The sequence below is a fragment of the Curcuma longa genome, chromosome 16 (genome assembly GCF_044706935.1).
Source record: "Curcuma longa cultivar G26 ecotype Majalengka, Jawa Barat chromosome 16, ITB_CL_G26_1.1, whole genome shotgun sequence".
NCBI classification, from domain to species: domain Eukaryota; kingdom Viridiplantae; phylum Streptophyta; class Magnoliopsida; order Zingiberales; family Zingiberaceae; genus Curcuma; species Curcuma longa.
Genome location: NC_133876.1, coordinates 10,669,652 through 10,690,654, shown reverse-complemented (window position 1 = coordinate 10,690,654; position 21,003 = coordinate 10,669,652). Strand labels below are relative to the sequence as shown.

The 21,003-nt window shown below is 38.0% G+C and overlaps 5 protein-coding genes across 5 annotated transcripts in view; 3 read left to right on the top strand and 2 right to left on the bottom strand.

The window, feature by feature from the left end:
* The first annotated feature begins 2,456 nt into the window (after positions 1-2,456).
* Positions 2,457-7,253, top strand: LOC141847960 (acetate--CoA ligase CCL3-like). Its single transcript, XM_074736066.1, has 3 exons — positions 2,457-2,731; positions 5,448-6,038; positions 6,185-7,253. Exons 1-3 carry the CDS (start codon positions 2,519-2,521, stop codon positions 7,079-7,081), a joined length of 1,701 nt encoding a protein of 566 aa, XP_074592167.1. The 5' UTR covers positions 2,457-2,518; the 3' UTR covers positions 7,082-7,253.
* Positions 7,254-7,717: 464 nt separating this feature from the next.
* Positions 7,718-8,116, top strand: LOC141847165 (uncharacterized). The gene has a single exon (XM_074735145.1). The coding sequence runs from the start codon at positions 7,718-7,720 to the stop codon at positions 8,114-8,116; it is 399 nt and encodes a 132-aa protein (XP_074591246.1).
* A 1,624-nt stretch (positions 8,117-9,740) lies between these two features.
* LOC141847484 (two-component response regulator ARR14-like) lies at positions 9,741-16,914 on the bottom strand. The gene is given in 8 exon segments (XM_074735540.1): positions 9,741-10,049; positions 10,703-10,757; positions 10,959-12,233; positions 15,039-15,115; positions 15,368-15,499; positions 15,502-15,768; positions 16,385-16,537; positions 16,622-16,914. Coding segments are annotated over 7 exon segments (2,043 nt in total). The 5' UTR covers positions 16,749-16,914; the 3' UTR covers positions 9,741-10,049; positions 10,703-10,745.
* A 990-nt stretch (positions 16,915-17,904) lies between these two features.
* On the top strand, positions 17,905-18,948 carry LOC141847415 (uncharacterized). Its single transcript, XM_074735458.1, has 5 exons — positions 17,905-18,139; positions 18,211-18,301; positions 18,393-18,463; positions 18,539-18,595; positions 18,683-18,948. Exons 1-5 carry the CDS (start codon positions 18,020-18,022, stop codon positions 18,815-18,817), a joined length of 474 nt encoding a protein of 157 aa, XP_074591559.1. The 5' UTR covers positions 17,905-18,019; the 3' UTR covers positions 18,818-18,948.
* Positions 18,949-20,012: 1,064 nt separating this feature from the next.
* Positions 20,013-21,003, bottom strand: part of LOC141847414 (phospholipase D zeta 1-like) — a gene marked incomplete in the record, with an annotated part of 13,893 nt that continues 12,902 nt past the window's right edge. The window contains 2 exon segments of the mRNA XM_074735456.1: positions 20,013-20,633; positions 20,715-20,776. Of these exon segments, the coding sequence (XP_074591557.1) occupies positions 20,384-20,633; positions 20,715-20,776 (312 nt within the window).

The following is a 21,003-nucleotide window of genomic DNA, read 5'->3' as shown; positions in this document are numbered from 1 at the left end:
TTATTTTGAATATTTTACTATTATAAAATAATATTATGTATTTCCGATATTTCCTCGAGTGGAATAATTAAGGTTAGCATTAATAATCTTGATTCAATTTCTTTTTTTAAAAAAATAACAGTTTGATTTTGAAATGAGAAACTGTAGGGGTAGATTTTGAAAATTAAACTTGTCCTTGGTCCCGATAAGAGCATTTGGAGTTATTCGTCATGTTGTCCTTCACTATTTGGATTGTGTGCATATGTTAAAGTGCAGATGAATTTGAAAGAAAATAAAAAAAAAAACTGATTTCAATTTCCATTTAAATTTTGATTAAATGATTCAAATTAAAATAATTTCATCAACGGAATAATCATAGAGGTTAAAAGGGGTTAGAGTTTAGGATTTAGGATTTAGATTATTCCGTTGATTAGAAGTATATATATATATATATATATATGTTATATTAAATTATATTAAAATATATAATTACTTAGATTTGTCTCCTTTGTAAAATTACTTCGATTATTAATTATTAAGAAAATATAATTTATAAATTAAATTAATTTATTAATCCAAACGAGTCCTCCCCCGATTTTTTTATCCCGTTTAAGCCGTTTTGGGTCCCACGGTTTCACGTGATTAAGTATAATAAAAAAGCAATTTTTTATAATTAATATTATTAATTAATTCGTTTGGGGAGGGGGGGGGGGGTGTCAGGGAAATTATTTAATTATTTGAGAGAAATAATTAAGGAAACATGTGACAAAATTATTAAAATAATAAAAAGGTATTTTTTAAATAAAGAAATTAATTCATTTAATTAGCGGAATATAATATAAATAAATCGGCAATAGGCCAGATGAAAGTCTAATTATTTAGTCTAATGAAATTCAAATAGTTTTTTCTTAGATATTAGAAATATTAATTTGCTTAATGACATTATTACAAAGGTTAAGGGATTTATTTCATGGTCAAAATGAAATAAAATTTAATCACCATAATTAAAAATTCCCCCTCTGCGATAAACTGTGGGTCCCATTGCAAGAGCCAATGGCGATGAGAGGAATCTTTCAAGGGTAGAATTTTTAGCTGGATTAATTTGTAATTTTTTATTTCCAAATTTTTAATGGATAATTAATTATTCCTGGCTAATTATTTCCAAGGAACTAATTAATAATTAATTAACCAAACTCAAATACAAATTTTTCTCAAATTTGGATTCTAATTACTAATCAAATTTTTTAAGATATATTTTATTCAACGTCAAATTCGGTGTGCTTCCGGTCATCTAGGAGCCTTTTGAATTTAAATTTGATATTCTAAGAAAACAATTATTGAATTTTAATTTTCGAATATTTATTTATTTATTTATTAAGTGCTAATCATACATAAATATAAGTCAAAGCACGAGGATCGCACTTTGTTCTTAAAATAAAGAACCTCCATGTTCCACATTTAGATCGATATTTTTGGCATTTAATTATAGAGGATTTATCCAAAACACCCTTAAAAATTATAACCATTTAAACTCAATCCTCAAACATTTTCTTAGTCTCCTAAAAAATACGGCATCAATAAAAATTCAAGGGGCGTTTCGCTGAATCAATTAAAAATTGAGAGTAGTTTAAAAATCACCAATAATTGTGATTGTGATAAGAAGAACACATGGATCTGTCAAAATAATAATAATAAAAGGAACAGATCGATGTTGACTTTCCTAAATGATAGAGATCTAGAGAGAATCCCTTCCATAATATAAATATGGCAGGCCATTAATTTAAGGTTAATTATAATTGTCTCGCTAATCGCAATACAGAGTTTTTTTTATTTTAATAATTATTATTATTCATATTTGCTATAAAAAATTATTATATTTGTATGATATATCAGATTATTATGAATTTATAAATTTAGAATGGATCGAGCCTATCGTGGTGAATCACTTGGCTTAGTTGGTCAAATGCGGGACCCACAGCTAAATAATCAATTGTCAGTCCATATTTTTTGACCTCTAACACTGTGCGCAATCTATTGGCTGAGAAAAAGTGTTTCCTGTGTGCTGTTTTGTATGTTTGACAGCGCAATACGATCGGGAACAATTATGCAGTGGAAGCTCATCTTACAATTATTATTTTAAAAAAGGGCTCAAAGTTATTTATTTCTCAAATAAGTCCTTACCTCACCGAATGGACAAAAATGTCCTCATCTTCATGCTTTTGCAAGGAGAAAGAAAAAAAAGAATATAAGAATAGTTGTATTTAGAGAACGTTTTTGGAAGAATAAAGATTAATTTGGGATGCTTTTAAGAATTTCGGATAATTAGGGCCCTGGCCAGCTAAAGTAAAGGCTTTAATATTAGTGCGGGCGAACTTCCATCAACCGGAGACGCTACCGCCACGTGTCCATCCCCAGTGTCACCGGCTCGTCTATAAATGGCGATGGCGAGCGCCGACTGATCGACTCCGCCGCCGAAGCTTCCGCTTCTTTCGCCGCACCGATCGAGAAAGAGCGAGAGAGAGAGAGAGAGAGGAGAGAAATGGCGGAGGCGGACATCGACAACCTTCCCAGGAACGACGCCAACCACACGGCTCTCACGCCGCTCTGGTTCCTTGACCGCGCCGCCCTCGTGCACCCGAACCGCCTCTCCGTCGTCCATGGCCCCCGCCGGTTCACCTGGGCAGAGACCTACCGGCGGTGCCGCCGCTTCGCCTCCGCCCTGCTCGCTCGCTCGATCGGCTACGGCAAGACGGTGACTCACTTCCTCCTCTCACTCTTTTCGATTTCTCGGTCGCTTCGTTTAGGGCGCCTTTAGATTCGCGATAAGCAAGGATTTATTGTTTAATCTCTTCGTTCTTCACAGTATTCCTTTAGTGTTCTTTTAAATTTGCGATTTCTCTGTTATAACTCCCTCTACTGTTTTTTTTTAAACGCAATTTTTAGCTCTGGATCTTGCGGATCTTGCTACTTTCGATTTTCGATTTCTTCTTGTTGGCTAGTGGACGATTCGTATATCCATTCTCTCGATTCAACTAAGGATTACTTTTCCTATTGATCTGTTGATTACTGGTGTCGATGTTGCTTAGGGCACATCAAGATTCGCGTTAGTGTTGATTTCTGGTTTAATTTGATTTCACCCTTTACGACCTTCTCCTAGTGATTCTTTGCAATTTGGGATCTTTGCTGCCTTCATATCCTTTAATTACTCAGCTGACTATTGCGGATTGAACGTGCCCGGATATTAAGCTTTGAATCTAGATGCTTAAATCTTCGTTTTGGATAGTGAATAATTCATATGTTTTTATCTTGATTAACTATCCATTCTACTTATTTTTCTATGATTCAGTTTTTGAGAGGTTTAAAGTTCTCTATTTGCTGTTCCCTGCATATTATCTTCTAGAGGATCCCTTTAGATTAGGTATGGGGATCGGACTTTCATAGACGTAATTTATATTGGAAGGATGAACTTGGATGGACGTAATTTTCTATTTTTAGAAATTCTTGTATCTATCCGAAACTGCTAGGGCACAAAATATGGGTTTCTTTGTATAGTTGGTGTATATCCAGTGGAATTATGACAAGCAGAGAGTCTGTTGAATATATATAATTTTTGCTATTCAATAGATCATAAATTTAAAATTCAACTTTTTAATTTATAATATTAAATTAATTTTGGAATTGCTCTGTTTGTCGTATAAGGATAAGGGTATTTTTGGATTTTCATAATAGAGGGCCTTATTTATTTGGTTATTTTTGGTAAAGGAAGCTTTGATGGCACAAAGATAAAAGATTAGGAGCCCTTAAATTTTCTTAGTGGATAATTTTGAAAATGCTCCCAAAGTTGGACAACTTTTTAAAATTGCCCCCTAAGGTTTCATTACTATCAAAATGCATCACTCAACTAATAAGTGTGATTTATATGGTAATTTAGAAGGCAAAATATGAATTTCAGTTTTAGAATGACATTTTAACAGTAAAATGAAAAAGTTGGGTGCATTTTGACAAAAATAAAGCTTTAAAAGTCCATTGACGACTAATCCATCTTGAGATCCCTGAAGACTGAAGGGTATGCTAACTTGAGATCCATGAATGATGCATGTGGAGAGAGCTAGTGCTTAAGAGACTCATGCACATGCAGATGAAGGAGACGGTTCAAATACCATGTTGAGGGAAAAATTAGGCTTTCTCAGTTCCGAAACCATGTTGAGGTAAAAAATAGGTTTCCTTATCTTCAGAAACCTTGTATAGCCACTCTCTACCTTTACAGGGAATATTCTATGCAGCCCTTAGCCCTTACATATTTACATGTAATTCCATAACAAGCTTAATCTTACATGATTAAAGAAGTATATTGTATCTTATTGTGTATCTGATATATGTATGTATATATATTATATTAAGTTTATCAAAATTGCTGGTAGAAATTGTCCAAAAATGTGATCTCTAGTCAAGTGACAGGTAGGCTTATATCCTGTAAAATGTGGTGATAGTCTGTCATTTTGTCTATTTGCATGAAATCTGTGGGTTCTTGCACTTTGTATCTATTCTTCTTTTATTTTATTTGATATGACTCTCTACATCTAGATGCAGAGCAACTTGAAGCTAAACAATTGAGCCTGCTTGTTTTTCATATGCTTTCTTTTCTAGATTCATCTCATTGAGCTTTAAATTATGTTTCTATGGAGGGATCAAGGGAGGGAAGAAGAGGAGGAGAGAAGGGGATAAATCATGTTTATTTGGAATCTTGAATGAGGGAGGGTGAGAGAATGAAATTGAATAATTATGTACTATGAAATTTAATTATCACAAGCAAGGTTTCATATATGAAGTAATCGAGCTTTACTTTCACTGATTATATACATTTATACTGCTGTTGGTTCATCATTCAAGCTTGTCCTAGTTTGTCTGTGTTGGGATGTCAGATTATATCGTATCTTGTTTGGAGAAATCTTAGTACGAATATAGCCCCGTTTCTAATTACTTAAACAACTAGTCAATTAACACGACAATGTAACTTTGGAGTATTCGATCATCTGATTTTTTGTTCTTCATCCAACAATCTTCATTCGCTTGATCCTTTACCTCTTAGAATGTGAAACCTAAGGAATTACATTACATCTAACTTATAAAGAGTTACGACTTGAGATTTCAGAAAATTTTCATTTTAAAAATTATCATATACCTAAGGATTACACAAGTAATTTCTCTTAGAAAGATTTGGAAGAAAAAAAAGTCTTATTAGTTCTATGGATAGATTCTGATATATAGAGTAATTTTAGGGAGTTTGGTAAGCAGCTGATGTCTATATAGGGACAACTTAGGCAGCACAGAAGATTGAACTCAATGTTAAATAATAGTTTTTATGGTCTGATCATTACTTTGTTCTCATATCTTTCACACTGATGACTTCGGTGGCATGGTTACACAACTATTTGTATGTATCACCCTCAATGTGGCAATTTTCTCAGGTAGCTGTAATTGCACCCAACATCCCAGCAATCTATGAAGCTCATTTCGGCATTCCAATGACCGGGGCAGTATTGAACACCATTAACATTCGGCTAAATGCTGCCACTATCGCATTTCTGCTGGGTCATTCTTCTGCAGCTGTTGTTATAGTCGACCAGGAGTTCTTCACACTAGCCGAGGAAGCTCTGAAGATCATCGCTGACGAAAAGAAATCAGCATTCAAGCCTCCTATTCTTATCGTGGTCGGCGATGAAACATGCGATCCTAGCTCTCTCAAATACGCTATCGGAAAAGGTGCGATCGAGTACGAGAAATTCCTGGAGTCCGGGGACCCTGATTTTGCCTGGAAGCCTCCGAAGGACGAGTGGCACAGCATCGCCCTGGGCTACACTTCTGGAACCACATCCAGCCCTAAGGGAGTGGTGCTGCATCACCGGGGCGCTTATCTAATGGCTCTCAGTTGTGCTCTGATATGGAATATGACTGAAGGTGCCATCTACCTGTGGACTTTGCCCATGTTTCACTGCAACGGGTGGTGTTATGCTTGGACCCTGGCCGCCCTCTGCGGGACGAGTATATGCCTACGCCAGGTGCATTTGCAATCTTCTTATGATCATAAATTTCATGCTTCATCTAATTTCCTACTCATTGTTCTTCCTTCTCTGTTCTTCGATCAGTTACTCGTTTTCCTGGAATTTGTTTAGAATTTAAGCTTCTGTTTGTGTTGATTTTTTAGGTGACACCCAAGGCTGTTTACTCTGCGATAGCCCATCAAGGCGTCTCCTACTTCTGTGCTGCTCCTGTTGTCTTAAACTCGATCGTCAATGCCCCTCCGAGCGACACCATTTTGCCTCTCCCGCGCGTCGTGAACGTCAACACCGCCGGCGCTGCTCCGCCGCCGTCGCTCCTCGCGGATATGACCAAACTTGGTTTCCGAGTCACGCACACCTATGGCTTGTCGGAGACATTTGGTCCGTCCGTCGTTTGTGCATGGAAGCCTGAATGGGACCAGCTTCCGCTTGATGAACGGGCGCGCCTCCATTCCCGGCAAGGCGTCCGCTACGTCGGCCTAGAAGGCCTTGACGTCGTAAACTTGAAAACCATGGAGCCGGTCCCTGCGGATGGTGCCACACTCGGCGAAATTGTCATGCGAGGGAACGTGGTCATGAAGGGCTACCTGAAGAACCCAGAGGCCAACGCCGAGACCTTCGCCGGTGGTTGGTACCATTCCGGCGACATAGGCGTGAAGCATCCGGACGGATACATCGAAGTCAAAGATCGCGCGAAGGATATCATCATCTCCGGGGGCGAGAACATCAGTAGCTTGGAGGTGGAGAGCTTTCTGTACATGCATCCTGCAATACTGGAGGTCTCAGTGGTGGCCCGACCGGACGAGCAGTGGGGGGAGTCGCCATGCGCATTTGTAACCCTGAAGGAGGGCGTCGACTCTTCGAACGAGCAGGCACTGGCAGAGAGCATCATCAAGTTCTGCCGTGAGAAAATGCCGGCCTATTGGGTCCCCAAATCCGTCGTCTTCGGGTCGCTGCCGAAGACTGCAACTGGGAAGATCAAGAAGAACGAACTGCGGGCGAAGGCCAAGGCCATGGGACCGGTGAAGAAAAGTAGGCTGTAAATTTTCGACTCTCGCTGCTGTTTTCCATATTCATTCCATCCATCCATCATGATCTTCTTCTTCAACTCTTGCTGCTTTGCTTTTGTTAGTGCTCTGTAACTTTATATCTGAAATAAGTTGTGCGATGTGATTTGGAACTTTGTTCCATAATAAAACTTATCTTAAAGCTTCAGTTTTGATGTAAATGAATCCTTTAGATTTTGGGTGTACGTTAATTTGTGAGAAATTTAGAATCAGTAATTGTTCAAAGTCCGGTTTCCATTCGACATTGTTCGTGCCAGTCTAGTAGTTCAAAGTCCGGTTCAACTACACATGGACCGGGTCTGAATCCATCGTCTCCTGTCGGTCTGATAGTCCAAAATCCGGCCCAGCCAGCCAGGCATCCTCCTCTGGTCCCCATTAATAGCTTTCGATTCGGTTCTTTTCTTTACTCAACCGAACCGGTTTAATCCGCCTGCTCAGTCGGGACTCGATCTAACGCAGTGAGCCGACGAACAGCGACGATCGATCGAGATCACGCCGCCCAATTCAATGAAAAAGCGCTTCCTCCGCCTCCCAACCACCGCCCGATTCCCGACTCTTTAAATGCTCCACGAGAAGAAGAGATCAAGCGAACGAGAGAGAGAGAGAGAGTTGATGGACTCTTCTTTGTCCTCCTACAAAGGCGGCCTCCAAGGTTACTGGAAGCGGAGAGCCTGCGCCGGCACCAGTCGGCGCCGGCGCAGCCTCCCGGAGGCGGATCTCGGCAGAGGCGGCGCCGGCGCCGCGCGACGCGGCTCCCGCAGCAGCTGGTCCTGGCGAATCAAGGCGGCGCCGCGCATGTCCTTCTTCGGCGCCGGCGCCACGTCGCCCAGGCGGCTGATCGCGCGCTTCCGCGACGCCTACGTGCGGATGATGCTGGGCTTCGCCCGCGCGGCGCACACCTCCACCGCCCCCCGGGTGACGGCGCGGCCGCCGCAGCTCAAGGAGTACGACGACGAGAAGGTCATCGTCGAGATTTACAAGTCCCTCGTCACCGCCGCCGTCCGACGATGATTCCTCCGTTGTTTTTTTTTTTTGTAAATCTTTTTCTCATCAAATTTGTCTCTCGTGTTCGATCTGAAGCTGGTAACAAATGCATGTATATATCCTACGCAGCATCTATTTTTTTCATTTTACATAATTATTTTTGTTTAATATTAAATCCAAATCTTAAAATTATTAAAATTATATTGCGTGACACATGCTGAGTACTTGTGCGTGGCGTATATTTTTTTAAATTTTTTATTTAAGATTAAGCTATTTAAGAATTTAATTTTAGAATTTAAGGGTTGAATTAAGATATTGGTGCAGCTGTTCCATACTATCGATCTCATGATCATTTATAAATAAATAAATCGAAAAACTACAATTAATTATGACGGGGAAGACATTACCTCGACCTTTATCGAAATTCAATACTTGTCCACTTCAACAAGTCTGTTTCATTGTAACTAACTCAATTATGCCATGGGAGTAAATTATATATAATTACAATTAACAATAATAATGCACATAAAAAATGATAAATCTCAGTTAGCCCCATTGACTATCTCTGAGGATGACCGGTCTGGTTCCACGGAAGTTTTCTATCGGTCACCAAGGTAAATCAGGAAGTGCACGTAGCGGCCAACCCAGACGCTCAGTATCTTTTAATTGTGCTCCCCATTTGAAAGAAAAATTGATAATGCACATAAGGTCCTATTGAGTCACTGGCGGAGCCACGTTGTACGCTACCCGAGCTATAGCCCGGATAACTCTACGACGCAAAGGCTTAAATATATGGATGAGAAATTTTTTTTTTAAGAAAATGAGAGAGATAACCCGGGTTATCTGGTCGGCACAGTCTACAGTTGGAGATCAACTCGGGTAAATCACCCGGGCTGACTCCGCCATTGTATTGAGTAAGTTATCAAACATTTATAATTCGAACGATAATATTTTTAAAATATAAAATATATAGATACCGTTCTACTCTTAAAATTTTTATTTTGATCGATTAAAGACAATCCGATCTAATTTTATTAAAGAGGAGAGCGAGTTGGGAAACCAACACAACGCAAGATCGCATGTTGCATGTGCATGCCATAATTTTAGGTCGATTTATATTTATAGCCCCTCCTCAACTTTAATTCTCAAACGTGTCAACTTAATTATAAGTCAATCCACTAGTATTTTTTTAAAAGTAATTGTGAGGTTAGCAATAGATTTTGGGCAGATTAAATTAATAATGTATAGATTATGATTATATGGATTTAAATCCCTAACTTTTAATTGAAAGTTCTATGAATCTAATTCATTTATGATTAGAACAAACAATTATTTGTAATAATACATGCATTAATGTTCATTATGATCTTTTCACCTAGGGACTCCATGAAAAAAATATGAAAAATCAAATACAAAATCCAAAACCTTACTCTGCATTTAAATCCGTAACCAACAACTTTATCATGCTCCCCTTCTACTTTCATGTTAGCATAACATCTCAAAAACAAAATGTATAGAAACACTAACACAATTATATTTCACTCATGAATAGAACCTATCTATACACAAGTATTGGAGCTACAAATAAAACAAAATAAAATAACTCCCTCCAAAGCTAAAGAGATTTAGGAGATACATAAAGCCAAGCTCATAAAAGAACCAAACTAATGCACCATTTAATGAGCATGTCTTGTTAGAATGAACTAAAAACCAAAAACAAAATCAAAACTTGGCAGATTAAGTTCATATCTGTACAAAAAATTTGCTGATGAGACCACTTTGTGGATAGATTTGCAGAAGAGAAGGTCCTCAGACCCTTTCTTTTCCATCACTATTTATTTGCTTTGTGTAATAATCTGAATCAGCTTCAAGAGTTTTCTGATCTGTTGGGTGATGTTGGATCACCAACTACACTGATAAGTCAAACATAAGAATCAGAATTTCCGGTTCCTTCATGCTGCTGCAAACCAAACCAAAGATTGCTGTGAGCCGCAAGAATTCAATACATTTACAGATTATTTTATAGATGAGAATTGAGCATAACACTTGTTCCAGCATATCATGAAGTTTAAATTTCAGTTTTGGCAGTCTTTTTTTGGTGATGCAACTGTATTATAGATTAGAAGGAATATGAGGTAACATTCATAAGAAAGGTGCAAATGGGAGAAGTTCCTAGAGTCTTGTGCAAAAAAATATATATATATATAAGGTTGCGATATTACTCGTACTAAATTAGGAAGAAATGTGAACAAAACAGTCAATATAGAAGAGGTAAGAAAAGCTAAATAGATGTGGAAAGTCATTAGAAATGACGATAGTAATATCTGAATGGCGATTGAATGTAGCTCTGATAAATGATAAAATGAAAAAAATACATAGAGTTGGTATGAATATGCCAACGGTGATTAATAGATTCTATAATTAGAAGAGTTAAATCTAATTAGGTAGAAGGTATAAAGCATAGAGAGATGAAAGAAAAGAAGGGACAATATAGTAAGAAATGATTCAATGATTTGAATATTAACTAATGACACTGTCTTTGCTGTACTTTTTCTACTCACAGATTTAAGAATAGTTTAAATTCAGAATGGGACACCAAAGATTCACACGTACATTGTCCTACGAAAAAGAGGTCATGCATCTCGTTAACTCGTGATCAGCATGGATCCTGCATGAAAAGAAGAGTTTCATAAATGCAAAAAGATCGTAAAACAGAAAAAATTCCAAAATCTTGTAATTAAATGGGCATTTGCATGGTTCCATAGAAAATTCTTCGAACTTTTTGCTAAATATGAATTCAAGAATATGATTGTTGATGTTCTAAATCAATAGAAATAGAAGCGCCAAGTGGGTGGCACATGAAACTAACCTGGTTTCCAACAACAGTCATGAGCTCGTTTTGTATGTCATCGAGAAACACATCTTGATAACTCATGTCTGGACCAACTCCATGATGCAATCTGATGGAGTCATCATCTATATTTGCATTTTTGTGCTGAGCAAAAGTGGTTGTTTTCTCAACATCAATATCATTTGACAGTGATATTATTTCCTCTTTAACTGTGGCACCACTATTGTTATCTCTATTAGACACAGTACCAACTGTATTGTGATGACTCATTACTGACGAGTGAGACAGTAAATTGCTTTGTTCAAGGCCAACAATATGGCCTGTTTGGAATGGAATATTAATTCTTTGCAACTTCCACTCATGGCTTCTGTTTTGATGTTCACTAATAGTATTGAAAGCTGGAACATTTTCGATTATTCCTTTCAAGTCATGATTGCTGCTGAGTGACTGGAAACTTGTCATCTGAGGTGAAACTCCAATGCAACTTGCAGAACGATAGGAATTTCCAGATAGTCCATTCATGAAGCTGCTCTGTGCATCAACATAAAGGTCCTGAGGAAAGGTACTAAACGATGACTTCATGTAGTTGGCAGGTGATGATGTAATGCTTGTAGGAATGCCAAGCCTTCCTAAAATATGATTTGAGCTCTCATTCGAAGATGCTTGCTGCATTAAGGCTGACGAAAGCCTAGAACTATTACTTGCATTATTATTCAATAATTGCCCGCTTGAATGTGGGATACTGATATTGCTCCTTTGCTGAGAGAAAGAAAATTGCTGCAAATTGTGAGCCTGTTGCATTGTTAATGACTTGTTCATTTGTTCACTCATAGTGCCTCCAGGTAGCGAGAAGTTTGATGGTTGTGAAGAAGTAAGAAAATTTGGCATTTCTTCCCCAAACCGTAAACTCATGCTTCCGTATGGTTGAACTACTGAGGGTGTCTGCCCCAATTGGGTTAATTGAATGTTGTTAGAGGGTCCACGAGCGTTGCTCATCCGTTTATTCATTTGATGAACGGATGGAGAAACCACGTTTGGTTGTGCGCTGGAAGCAATGAGACCTAATTGACCAACGGCTGCCGCACCGATGCCAACATTTGTGTTACTTCTTGGTCCTGGGTGTATTGATGTTCGGCTTTGTGTAGGAATCTGAGCAGAAACAGCAAGACCATGAATATTAAAACTGTCAATCAAACCCACTGGACCATAAGATGCATCCTGGCCACTTGCAAATGAATCTAGTCTTCCCTGATGCTGTGGCATACTTACTCTTCTCAAATATAGGCGATATTTCTATTCATATGCCAAACAGCAATAAACAGTGCTTAGAGAAGCAGCATAGAGAAAAAGTGATAAAAAGATAAAGAACCAAATAAGATGAAAACTAGAAAGTGCAGTAGTAGAACCAAATCAACAGATTATTTCAGCATGGAAAATTGATAATTGCATAGAAAACCTGAAATCGGAATTTAAAAAGTCAGTGCACAACTATAACTACAGCATCTCCTCTTACATGTATTGTGCCTTTTTTTCATTCACTATAATTTGTGAACCTATATTTGTTAGATATGGAAGTAGAACTCTGAAACATTCAATCCTGCCAATAACAGAGAACACTATGACTTTAAGGTGGTACCTAGAATTAAGCGAAATTTTGCTGAAGTTAACAGCAGATAGTAGCATGGATTTGCATTTTAGGACTAACAAAGGCATACAACAAAAAGAATTGTCCAAGGCTGGGTTGGAAATGGAAATGACACTGTTGCTCCTGTCAAAAGCTTCATTTAAAGAATAGTCAGTTACTAAAGGTAAGGTAGAAGCAAGCCCCACTCATGCAAGTGGTGGCAACAAGGAATTTGATTTAAGTAATATTATAATCATATAGGTAAAGTATCTGACAAATTTTAACTTTATCAGATACAAGAAGTTAAGGTTGTCTCCTAAGGAAAGTCTTAAAGAGGGTGAAGAAAGACACTCTCACTCCCAAACGGTGGTGGATTGGCTTTAATTAGCCTACAATTAAGATAACTTCAAGATTTCAATGTGTAAGTAGATTATTGTCTCAATTCACTCTATTTCTTCCATTCATATGTAATACCTAATAAAGTGTCTCTGTCAATCAATATTACTGCATGGGTGTTATTATAAATAGATTAGTTCTGATCCTGCTACAAAATTTATGATTTTAATACTTTATGGAAAAGTTAATGTAGTAGAAAACAACATATACAAAGGTTTATAGAACCATGCCAATCTCAAGCATTTGGGGTCAGGTACATAAATCTTATTCCTTCATTGAACTCTATGCCATGCAATCTATGCAAGGTTATATTACTAATAATTGTAAGATCTCTCTTGTATCACTTTTAATTATGTTGACTAGAGTTCTCTTTGATCTCCCTCTACCCATAACAACTTCAATGAATAGAATCATGTTGTCTAACTATAGAAGGTTACAATATATTAGTCATCCTTGAATATATCATTGTAATATATTTTCTTGCATTTCATCATCTATAAGAGCAACGCCTGATTACAACCTTATAGTACCATTTTGTTTTATTATTTCTAATAACCACACTTAAATCTTAGCAATATACCTCCTGTGGTTTCTAAAACACACAGATGAACAAAACATGGGAAATTACATCATGATCTTTGAAAATTCCTTTTTGACTTTATTGGCCGACAACAATCATGCACAAAAATCTTCACGTTATTCTACGTCAAAAAATACATGCAAAACTTCTTTTGTTCCATCAGTTGTTGGTTAAGAAAGATAACATCTATTCTCGATCTTCCGTGTGGTTTTGTATCCTGAGAACCCCACAGTGAGGATCAACTAATAGCAAAGGGCACAGTGATCGAACTGCATGGCTGATAATCACAAGAGTTATACACCACAATTCTCTCGCACACATTTACTTCAATTTGTTCAACTTCAGCAACCAAAGATAAGAGAGCACCAAAATTGGCTGAAATCAACAATCAATATTCCTCATGATCTAATCTTATGATTAAAAGTTTGGGTTAGCAAATCTCTATAAATAGGCAAGTTAAAATATGTCTGTAAAGTTTCATCAGAATAATGAAAGACTCTTTTCAGCTTCCTTACTAGTAAATTTCAACACATTATCTGCCTTAACATCAATTTACCTGGTATACATAGACCAAAGAATAGACATACAATAACTCTGAAGGGGCCTGCTATAAGTAAATCATTACAATAATATCAATCTTTTCAAACCATATTCATGTTAACTCAAATCCTATAATGTTACCTCTGAAGGCACTGTATTCATGTAACATCTCCATCAACAATGGACTTCATATGCCAACAGTTATTGGTGTGATTTTAGACTGAGTTAGACTTTGTGCTTTGACGAAGAGGATGCTGTCTCTTAAGTGGAAGCAAAATGACACACTAGTTTAGTCATTGATAGAGATTTATGAGCTGATGAAGAGCATTTAGTCACCCTAGATGGTGGTGGCATTGGTTGTGCAGGGCCACCACTAACTGAGGCAACATTGCTTCCAATGGTAACAAGAAGTAGGATCACGTATGAAGAAAGAGGAGGGCAAAAGAAAAGAGGAATGAGAGCGAAAAGTAGGACAATTTTGACAAAAAGGAATAAATTTTGTGTTTTATCAAAAAATGTTGGCTCAACATCCCAGCTAGTACTCACTTGCAATTTGCATGATTTATGCACCAATATTATTTTTTGCGAAGTCACACTTGCACCTTGTTTTTATTTTCTTTATTCTATTATGTCTTACAATTTTCAACTATCTGTTTGTCAAGTGAGTCTGAGATTCTATTGTAGCTTTTAAGCGTAGTGCCAATTTAACAAAGTACTAATCAAGCAGTGATTGTCTAAGCATTACTTAGTAGAGATCGTGTAGCATTCTAACATTACAAAAGAATCAAGAATAAAATTATATAATACAAGTTAATAATCACTAAGAAATAGATTGCAGTGATTCCCTAGTTTCTTCAATCTAGTCATGGGATTCAGAAATGACTATAGACGAGTTGAACATTCATGGCAAACAATAAGAGTTTAAAAGCAACTGACTAAACCTCAAAAGTAAGCATACCTGCAAGTGACTTGCAACATTTTCCCTAGTAAGTCCAGCTACATTCATCAAATCGAGAATTTTCTTCGGAACAGCCTCTACACAGAGAAAGCATATGCACTAAGTATCAATACAAAGACTGTAAGTATTCACAATGACAAATAATAGTGATTCAACTAAAAATCAACACAAACAAATTCCAAAACTCTAAATTATACTGTCTAACAAACTCTAATATCTATCTTATACCATTTTCCATACAGATTTCATAATCTAGACACCAAGAAATTAAGAATGGAAATAGGGAGATGAAGCATAGACCAACTAGAGCAACACAAGAAAGAACTTACTGTCAACGCCCAGTTGATGGACAGCATTCACAAATTTTTGGTGGAGATCAACAGACCATACAACCCTAGATTTCTTTGTATGTGAAGGATCTTCATGCTCTTCCACTGCCTCTTCGTCATCGTCATCATCCTTACCTTCCCCCTTTTCCTCTTCACACCCTTCCAACTCCCCGCACACACTGAGGAAGCATTGTCTCCTTCATCCACACCCCCTCTCTGCCTATCATTATCGTCAAGACTCCCAGAGTTATCCAACTCCTTCAATTCATTTTTCTTCTTCCTCACCACATGCTGCCATATATTCTTCAGCGACTCCATCCGAACCGGCTTTATGATATAATCACAGGCACCATGTGTAACACCCTTCATGACAACATCTTTATGGTCATCCGCAGACATCACTACAGATTAACAGATACAATCAAACTCAATCAAATTGAATGACATTAGAACCATTAGAATCGAAATCAAACTAACCAAGAAAAAGGGAAACTAAATTTTTTCTGAAGTTGACAGAGAAAATATTTTTTTGAATTACACTGAACTCAAAGATGACTTAAGGAACAAGTAATGGATGATAAATTAAAAGAGACACACTAAATGTTGCGCGAACATGACAGGGGAAAAAAGGTATTTTGAACTGAAATCGACCATAAAGATGAATCAAGAGAGAATTAATTGGTTACAAATCAGAGTTGTCTTAACTAAAACTCTTCGAGCCGAAATCCATCTTAGAGACAAAAAGATAGGAATTAATTGTTGCCTGAACATGACAGAGGAAAAACGATTTTTGAGCTGAAATAGAACATAAAAACGAACCAAGAGAGAAGGACTAGGAACTATTTGTTGCTGGAACATGACAAGCGAAAGACGTATTTTGGAACTGAAATCGAACATAAAGAAGAAACAAGAGAGAAGGACTAGGAACTATTTGTTGCCGGAACATGACAAGCGAAAAACATATTTTCGAACTGAAATCGAACATAAAGAACAAACAAGAGAGAGGAAATCGGTTACTGATGACAGGGAGATCCATCTCCAACCCGATATGCTCCAACAACTTGAACCCGTCCATATCGGGCATGTAAACATCGGACAGCACCAAATCGAAGCACTCTTTCTTCGCTCGTAAAATAGAAAGCGCCGCCTTCGCCTGGGAGCAAGTCGTCACTGCCAACCAATACTCAACGAATCAGCCTCACCCCCAAACCACCCAAAAAAAGCAATCTTTCCGTGCGGGTCTGAAGAACGTACCGTGGTAGAGGCACTTGCGGAGCATCCGGTCGAGGATCTTGAGGCAGGTGGCGTCATCGTCGACGAGGAGCACCCGGAGGCCGACCGGGAACTCCGGCGCCGCAGCAGCACCCCCCGAATCCAGCATTAGATAACAGAATATACCTCGATCCAAGAACAAGTTGGGAATCCAAACAAGATCTAGAAGAAGACGGATTCAACCCTCGATCTCTTCCTCAAATCATCCTCTTCATCCTCGGATCTATAATCGTTAATTTGTGATGGCGATGAGAACAGCAGGCCAGCTCGGTTCCTTTAAGAGGCTCGTCAAAATCGTATCTTTCACATCGTTTCATTGCTATATAAATACTATTTTTACCGTGAGAGAATTAATAATTTCGAGCAAAATTTGTGATTTCACACATCTTTTATTACTATTTATGAATTACGATTTTATGTAGTAATTGCATATATAGAATCATTAATTACGAAGTCACGGATTTCAATTTCCTTCCTAGAACATTACTATTTAAGTATATAGTATGCAAATATTAAATCTTTGAGGGAACATTTCAAAAAAAAGGAAATTATTTTAGGTGAAATGTTTTTTTTGTATAAATTGATAATAAATTTTTATCTATTAATTTGATTAATTCAAATAATGATGAACTATTCTAAGTATGTTCATAGTGGGTTAGGTCGATTAGACATATATTTGATCAAGTCTTTTTTAGCACGTGTTTGATTTTTTTTATTTTATTAATGTTTAATTTTTGAATTTCTTTAAGAGCAACTGTAATGGACGTGGCATTATAATGCCCACGTCACTTTGGTGGTCGACCATCACATGTGGTCGATTAACTGATCGACCCCGTGTAAAAAATTCAATCGCGCACTACGTGGGACCCACTCACTGTCCCGATTAACACGTTCAATGTTCTGAACGTGTTAAATATCTCTCTCCTCTCTCATTCTTCCACGTCTTTTCCTCTTTCTTTCACATCACCCTATTAACGCGCGATTAACGCGCGTTGCGGATGCTCTAACACAAAGATATTATTATTATTTGCAATTATTGGCCTGTTGTCTCCATTAAATAAAATTAAAATAAATAATGGAAATTAGTTAAAATAAAAAAAGGAAAAATTGTCCAATATTCCAAATTCATGTGGCATATGAATGGTAGTGGCAGAATCGTAAATAACACCTAATAGAGGGGTTTTTACGTTAGTTGACAAGAAAATATCTCGCGGCATCTCTTCTCTCGAAGCTTCACCGGTTCCCTTCAAAAGCCAGCTCTCTCATTAAAAAAATCAAACGACGAGAAGATTTTTTTTTCCCCTCCCCAAATCGATCGCCGTTGCTTCGATTTCATGCTATAACGGCGAGCGATCCATCGATCTCGATCACTCTCCGGCCATGGACGCTTCCGCAGCCGGTTCGGACACCGCTACCGCCTCCTGCTACTACTCCCTCCTCGGGATCCGCCGAAACGCCTCCACCTCCGACATCCGCGCAGCCTACCGCCGCCTTGCCCTGGTAAGCCTCGTTGCCTTCGTTTTTATTCGTAAACTCGGTCCAATCTGTGATTTTGAGGCGGGATTGAGCAGCGGTGGCACCCGGACCGGTGGGCGAAGGAGCCCGCTTCCGCAGCCGGCCAGGCTAAGCGGAGATTCCAACGGATACAGGAAGCCTACTCCGGTGAGTGCTTGCTGTATTATTCTCTTTGTCTTGTTCTTGGCTTTACTCTGGTTTGGCTGACGTCACCGGCAATGCGGTGGTGCTCGCGCAGTGCTCTCCGACAAGAGCAAGCGCGCCATGTACGACGCCGGGCTCTACGACCCCCTTGACGGCGACGATCAGGTTTTGCCCTAAACGAAATACATAATTTCGTTTCTAAAAAGTGATTTTTTAGTCTGATTTTCGTGGGATGCACAGGGATTCGCCGATTTCATGCAAGAGATGCTTGCGATGATGGAGGGCGTTAAATCGGAGGTAGTTCCGTCTCATCCGCCATCTGATTTCCCGATCGCTATGAATTTCTCTTTGCGTTTGTTCTGAGTGGGAAAATGCCACTTACAGAAGCCGGATAGTTTGGAGGACCTGCAGCGGATGCTGGCGGAGATCGTGGGCGACGCCGGCGGCGATCCGGGGAGCGGCGGCGGCGGGGCGAACGCCAGCGGCCGACGGGGGCCGTCGGTGGCGGCCCGACGATAAGGTGACCTGGGGAGTTGGAATCTGAATCCTGACCATTTAATGTCGCTCGATTTTAAAAAGTTGGGAGGTGAAAAAAACCAAAACAAAACAAAACTAGTGAAAGCAATAAAAGGACGACAGCGTTCCATTAATCTATTTTTTTTTTCTTCTCCTTTTTTTTCCTTTTTCCTGTTGTTGTTTGCTTGTCAATTTGCCATGCCATAAGCATAAATTGGTTCGAAGCGATTAAATAGATTTTAAAATTGAATTGAGATTTTTTTTGTTTTCAATTATAAAATTGTTATGATTCAAGGCATTTTACATGTGATGGGTTTTAGAAATTAGTTAGGTTGATGATGTGAGAGCATAGACTGTTTCCTAGGAGCATATGCAGTAGCCTGATGGTGATAGCCCATCAAGCTGTCTGTTCCAAAACCGCCTAGATAAGGGTGGTTGAGGTGAGGACACAAATGAAGTCTAAAGTCTAAGAAGCACGTGAATCTAGTTGGGGATTTGAACTGTGAAAGTTTGGATAAATCACTGAATAGCTTGATGCTACACTTACCCTATTCTCTTTATTTGACCTGTGTATGTAGAATTACTTCGATTGCTTTAAAGAGGTCAGCTAGCTGAGGTTAGGTGAACAAATGAAATTCGAAGAGCATGTCTAGTTTAATAGTAAATAAAAGGTAGATCATTTTTAATTTATGTCTGAAATATAATTTATACATACTCTGAGACAGACCGACCCCTTGAACATGTTTAGTTTGATGATTTTACTCTATAAATACATTTTAAAATATCTAAGCTACTCATTATTTAATCCCTATCAAAATCCCAATAAGCAATATCTCAATCACTGTTCACAATTTTTGCACAATAGAGAGGATTATAATTGATATATGACAGAATAGAAAAAAGAAATTAACATGACTTGTTTAGAGGAAACAGAATGACTTGGAGAAAAGACTCTAGATTTTACAATTTGACACACTGAAATAGTTTCCAAGAATAAAAAGTTGTGAAGTTAAAAAATAGGATTAAAAGTTGAGTTTAGGCAATAGAACTAGAAGGATCAAATCAAAGTGAAATATTGTGAGAATCTAGATCAAATTATTCAACAGGAAGCATCCATGCAAAAACAAACTCTACAAAAGATTTGGGAGAACTCGGATGTGATTGGCACACACATACAAAAGATTTTTTAAAAAAAAAAATTCATTTATGAAGAATTTAAATGAGAAGCATCCATCCTAGATACAATCAAATTACATTTTTCTCCGACAATTCTTCTACGTGGCTGAGCCATTCAGGTTTTTTTTACACTTTAATCAATTCTACATGACTAAGAAATTGATCTGAAATGTTGTTATCACAACTGAAATCCTAATCAACTGAACTAGCAAAAACAAATTTGCTATCACGAAGAATGGCTGACCCTATTCATGAAAGAACTGTAGGAGAGAACTGAATTCCCAGGAAAGAATGGTTGAGCCTGAATAGGATTCTTGGCTAGGAGTTAAATTTCTCGTATCCAGTTATATCATATTTTGGGAGATAACATATAGGCACAAGGATCAAGATATGCTAAAGAAAAACTAAAGGCCAGACGTAGAACTCACTTTGACTAAACGCGGGCCTCAAGTCCTCATTGCACATGAAATTCAAAGGAAATGATACGAGGTGGCCTCTCACGGACTGTAACTGCTTTGTTGGGTTGGTGTCTTCCGGTTCTGTATCCTCACTTGGCTCCGGCTTGGATGAAGCAATGCCTAGATCGATGGTTATGTACCCAAATTTCTCCTTAAAATAGTTAGCACTTTGTCGGAATGTCGATCTGGGCAAAGGTAGCAGTTAGTTAGACTGGTAATGAACACTTGAAGGTAAAAAGGAAACAAACAAAGAAAACAGTTGAGACCTGGAGTCAATAAGATCGTTAGGAACACAAGAAAAAACTTCCTGGTAGATTGTGGTGTTTGTCTGCCAAGACAAATGAAATCATCAAGATTGAACATGAGGAAGCATGAGGCTCGATCAACTAAAAAAATTCTTATACAAGAAAAAAATGAGCTATTTACAGTGACTTTCTTTGATTGTTTTACTAGATATGACCGTAGATAACTGGAAATAACTTAAAATTTCTCTAAAATGTTTAGAGAGCACTGTAGAAGCACAATTAAAGCGTATGGCATTAAACTAAATCTCAT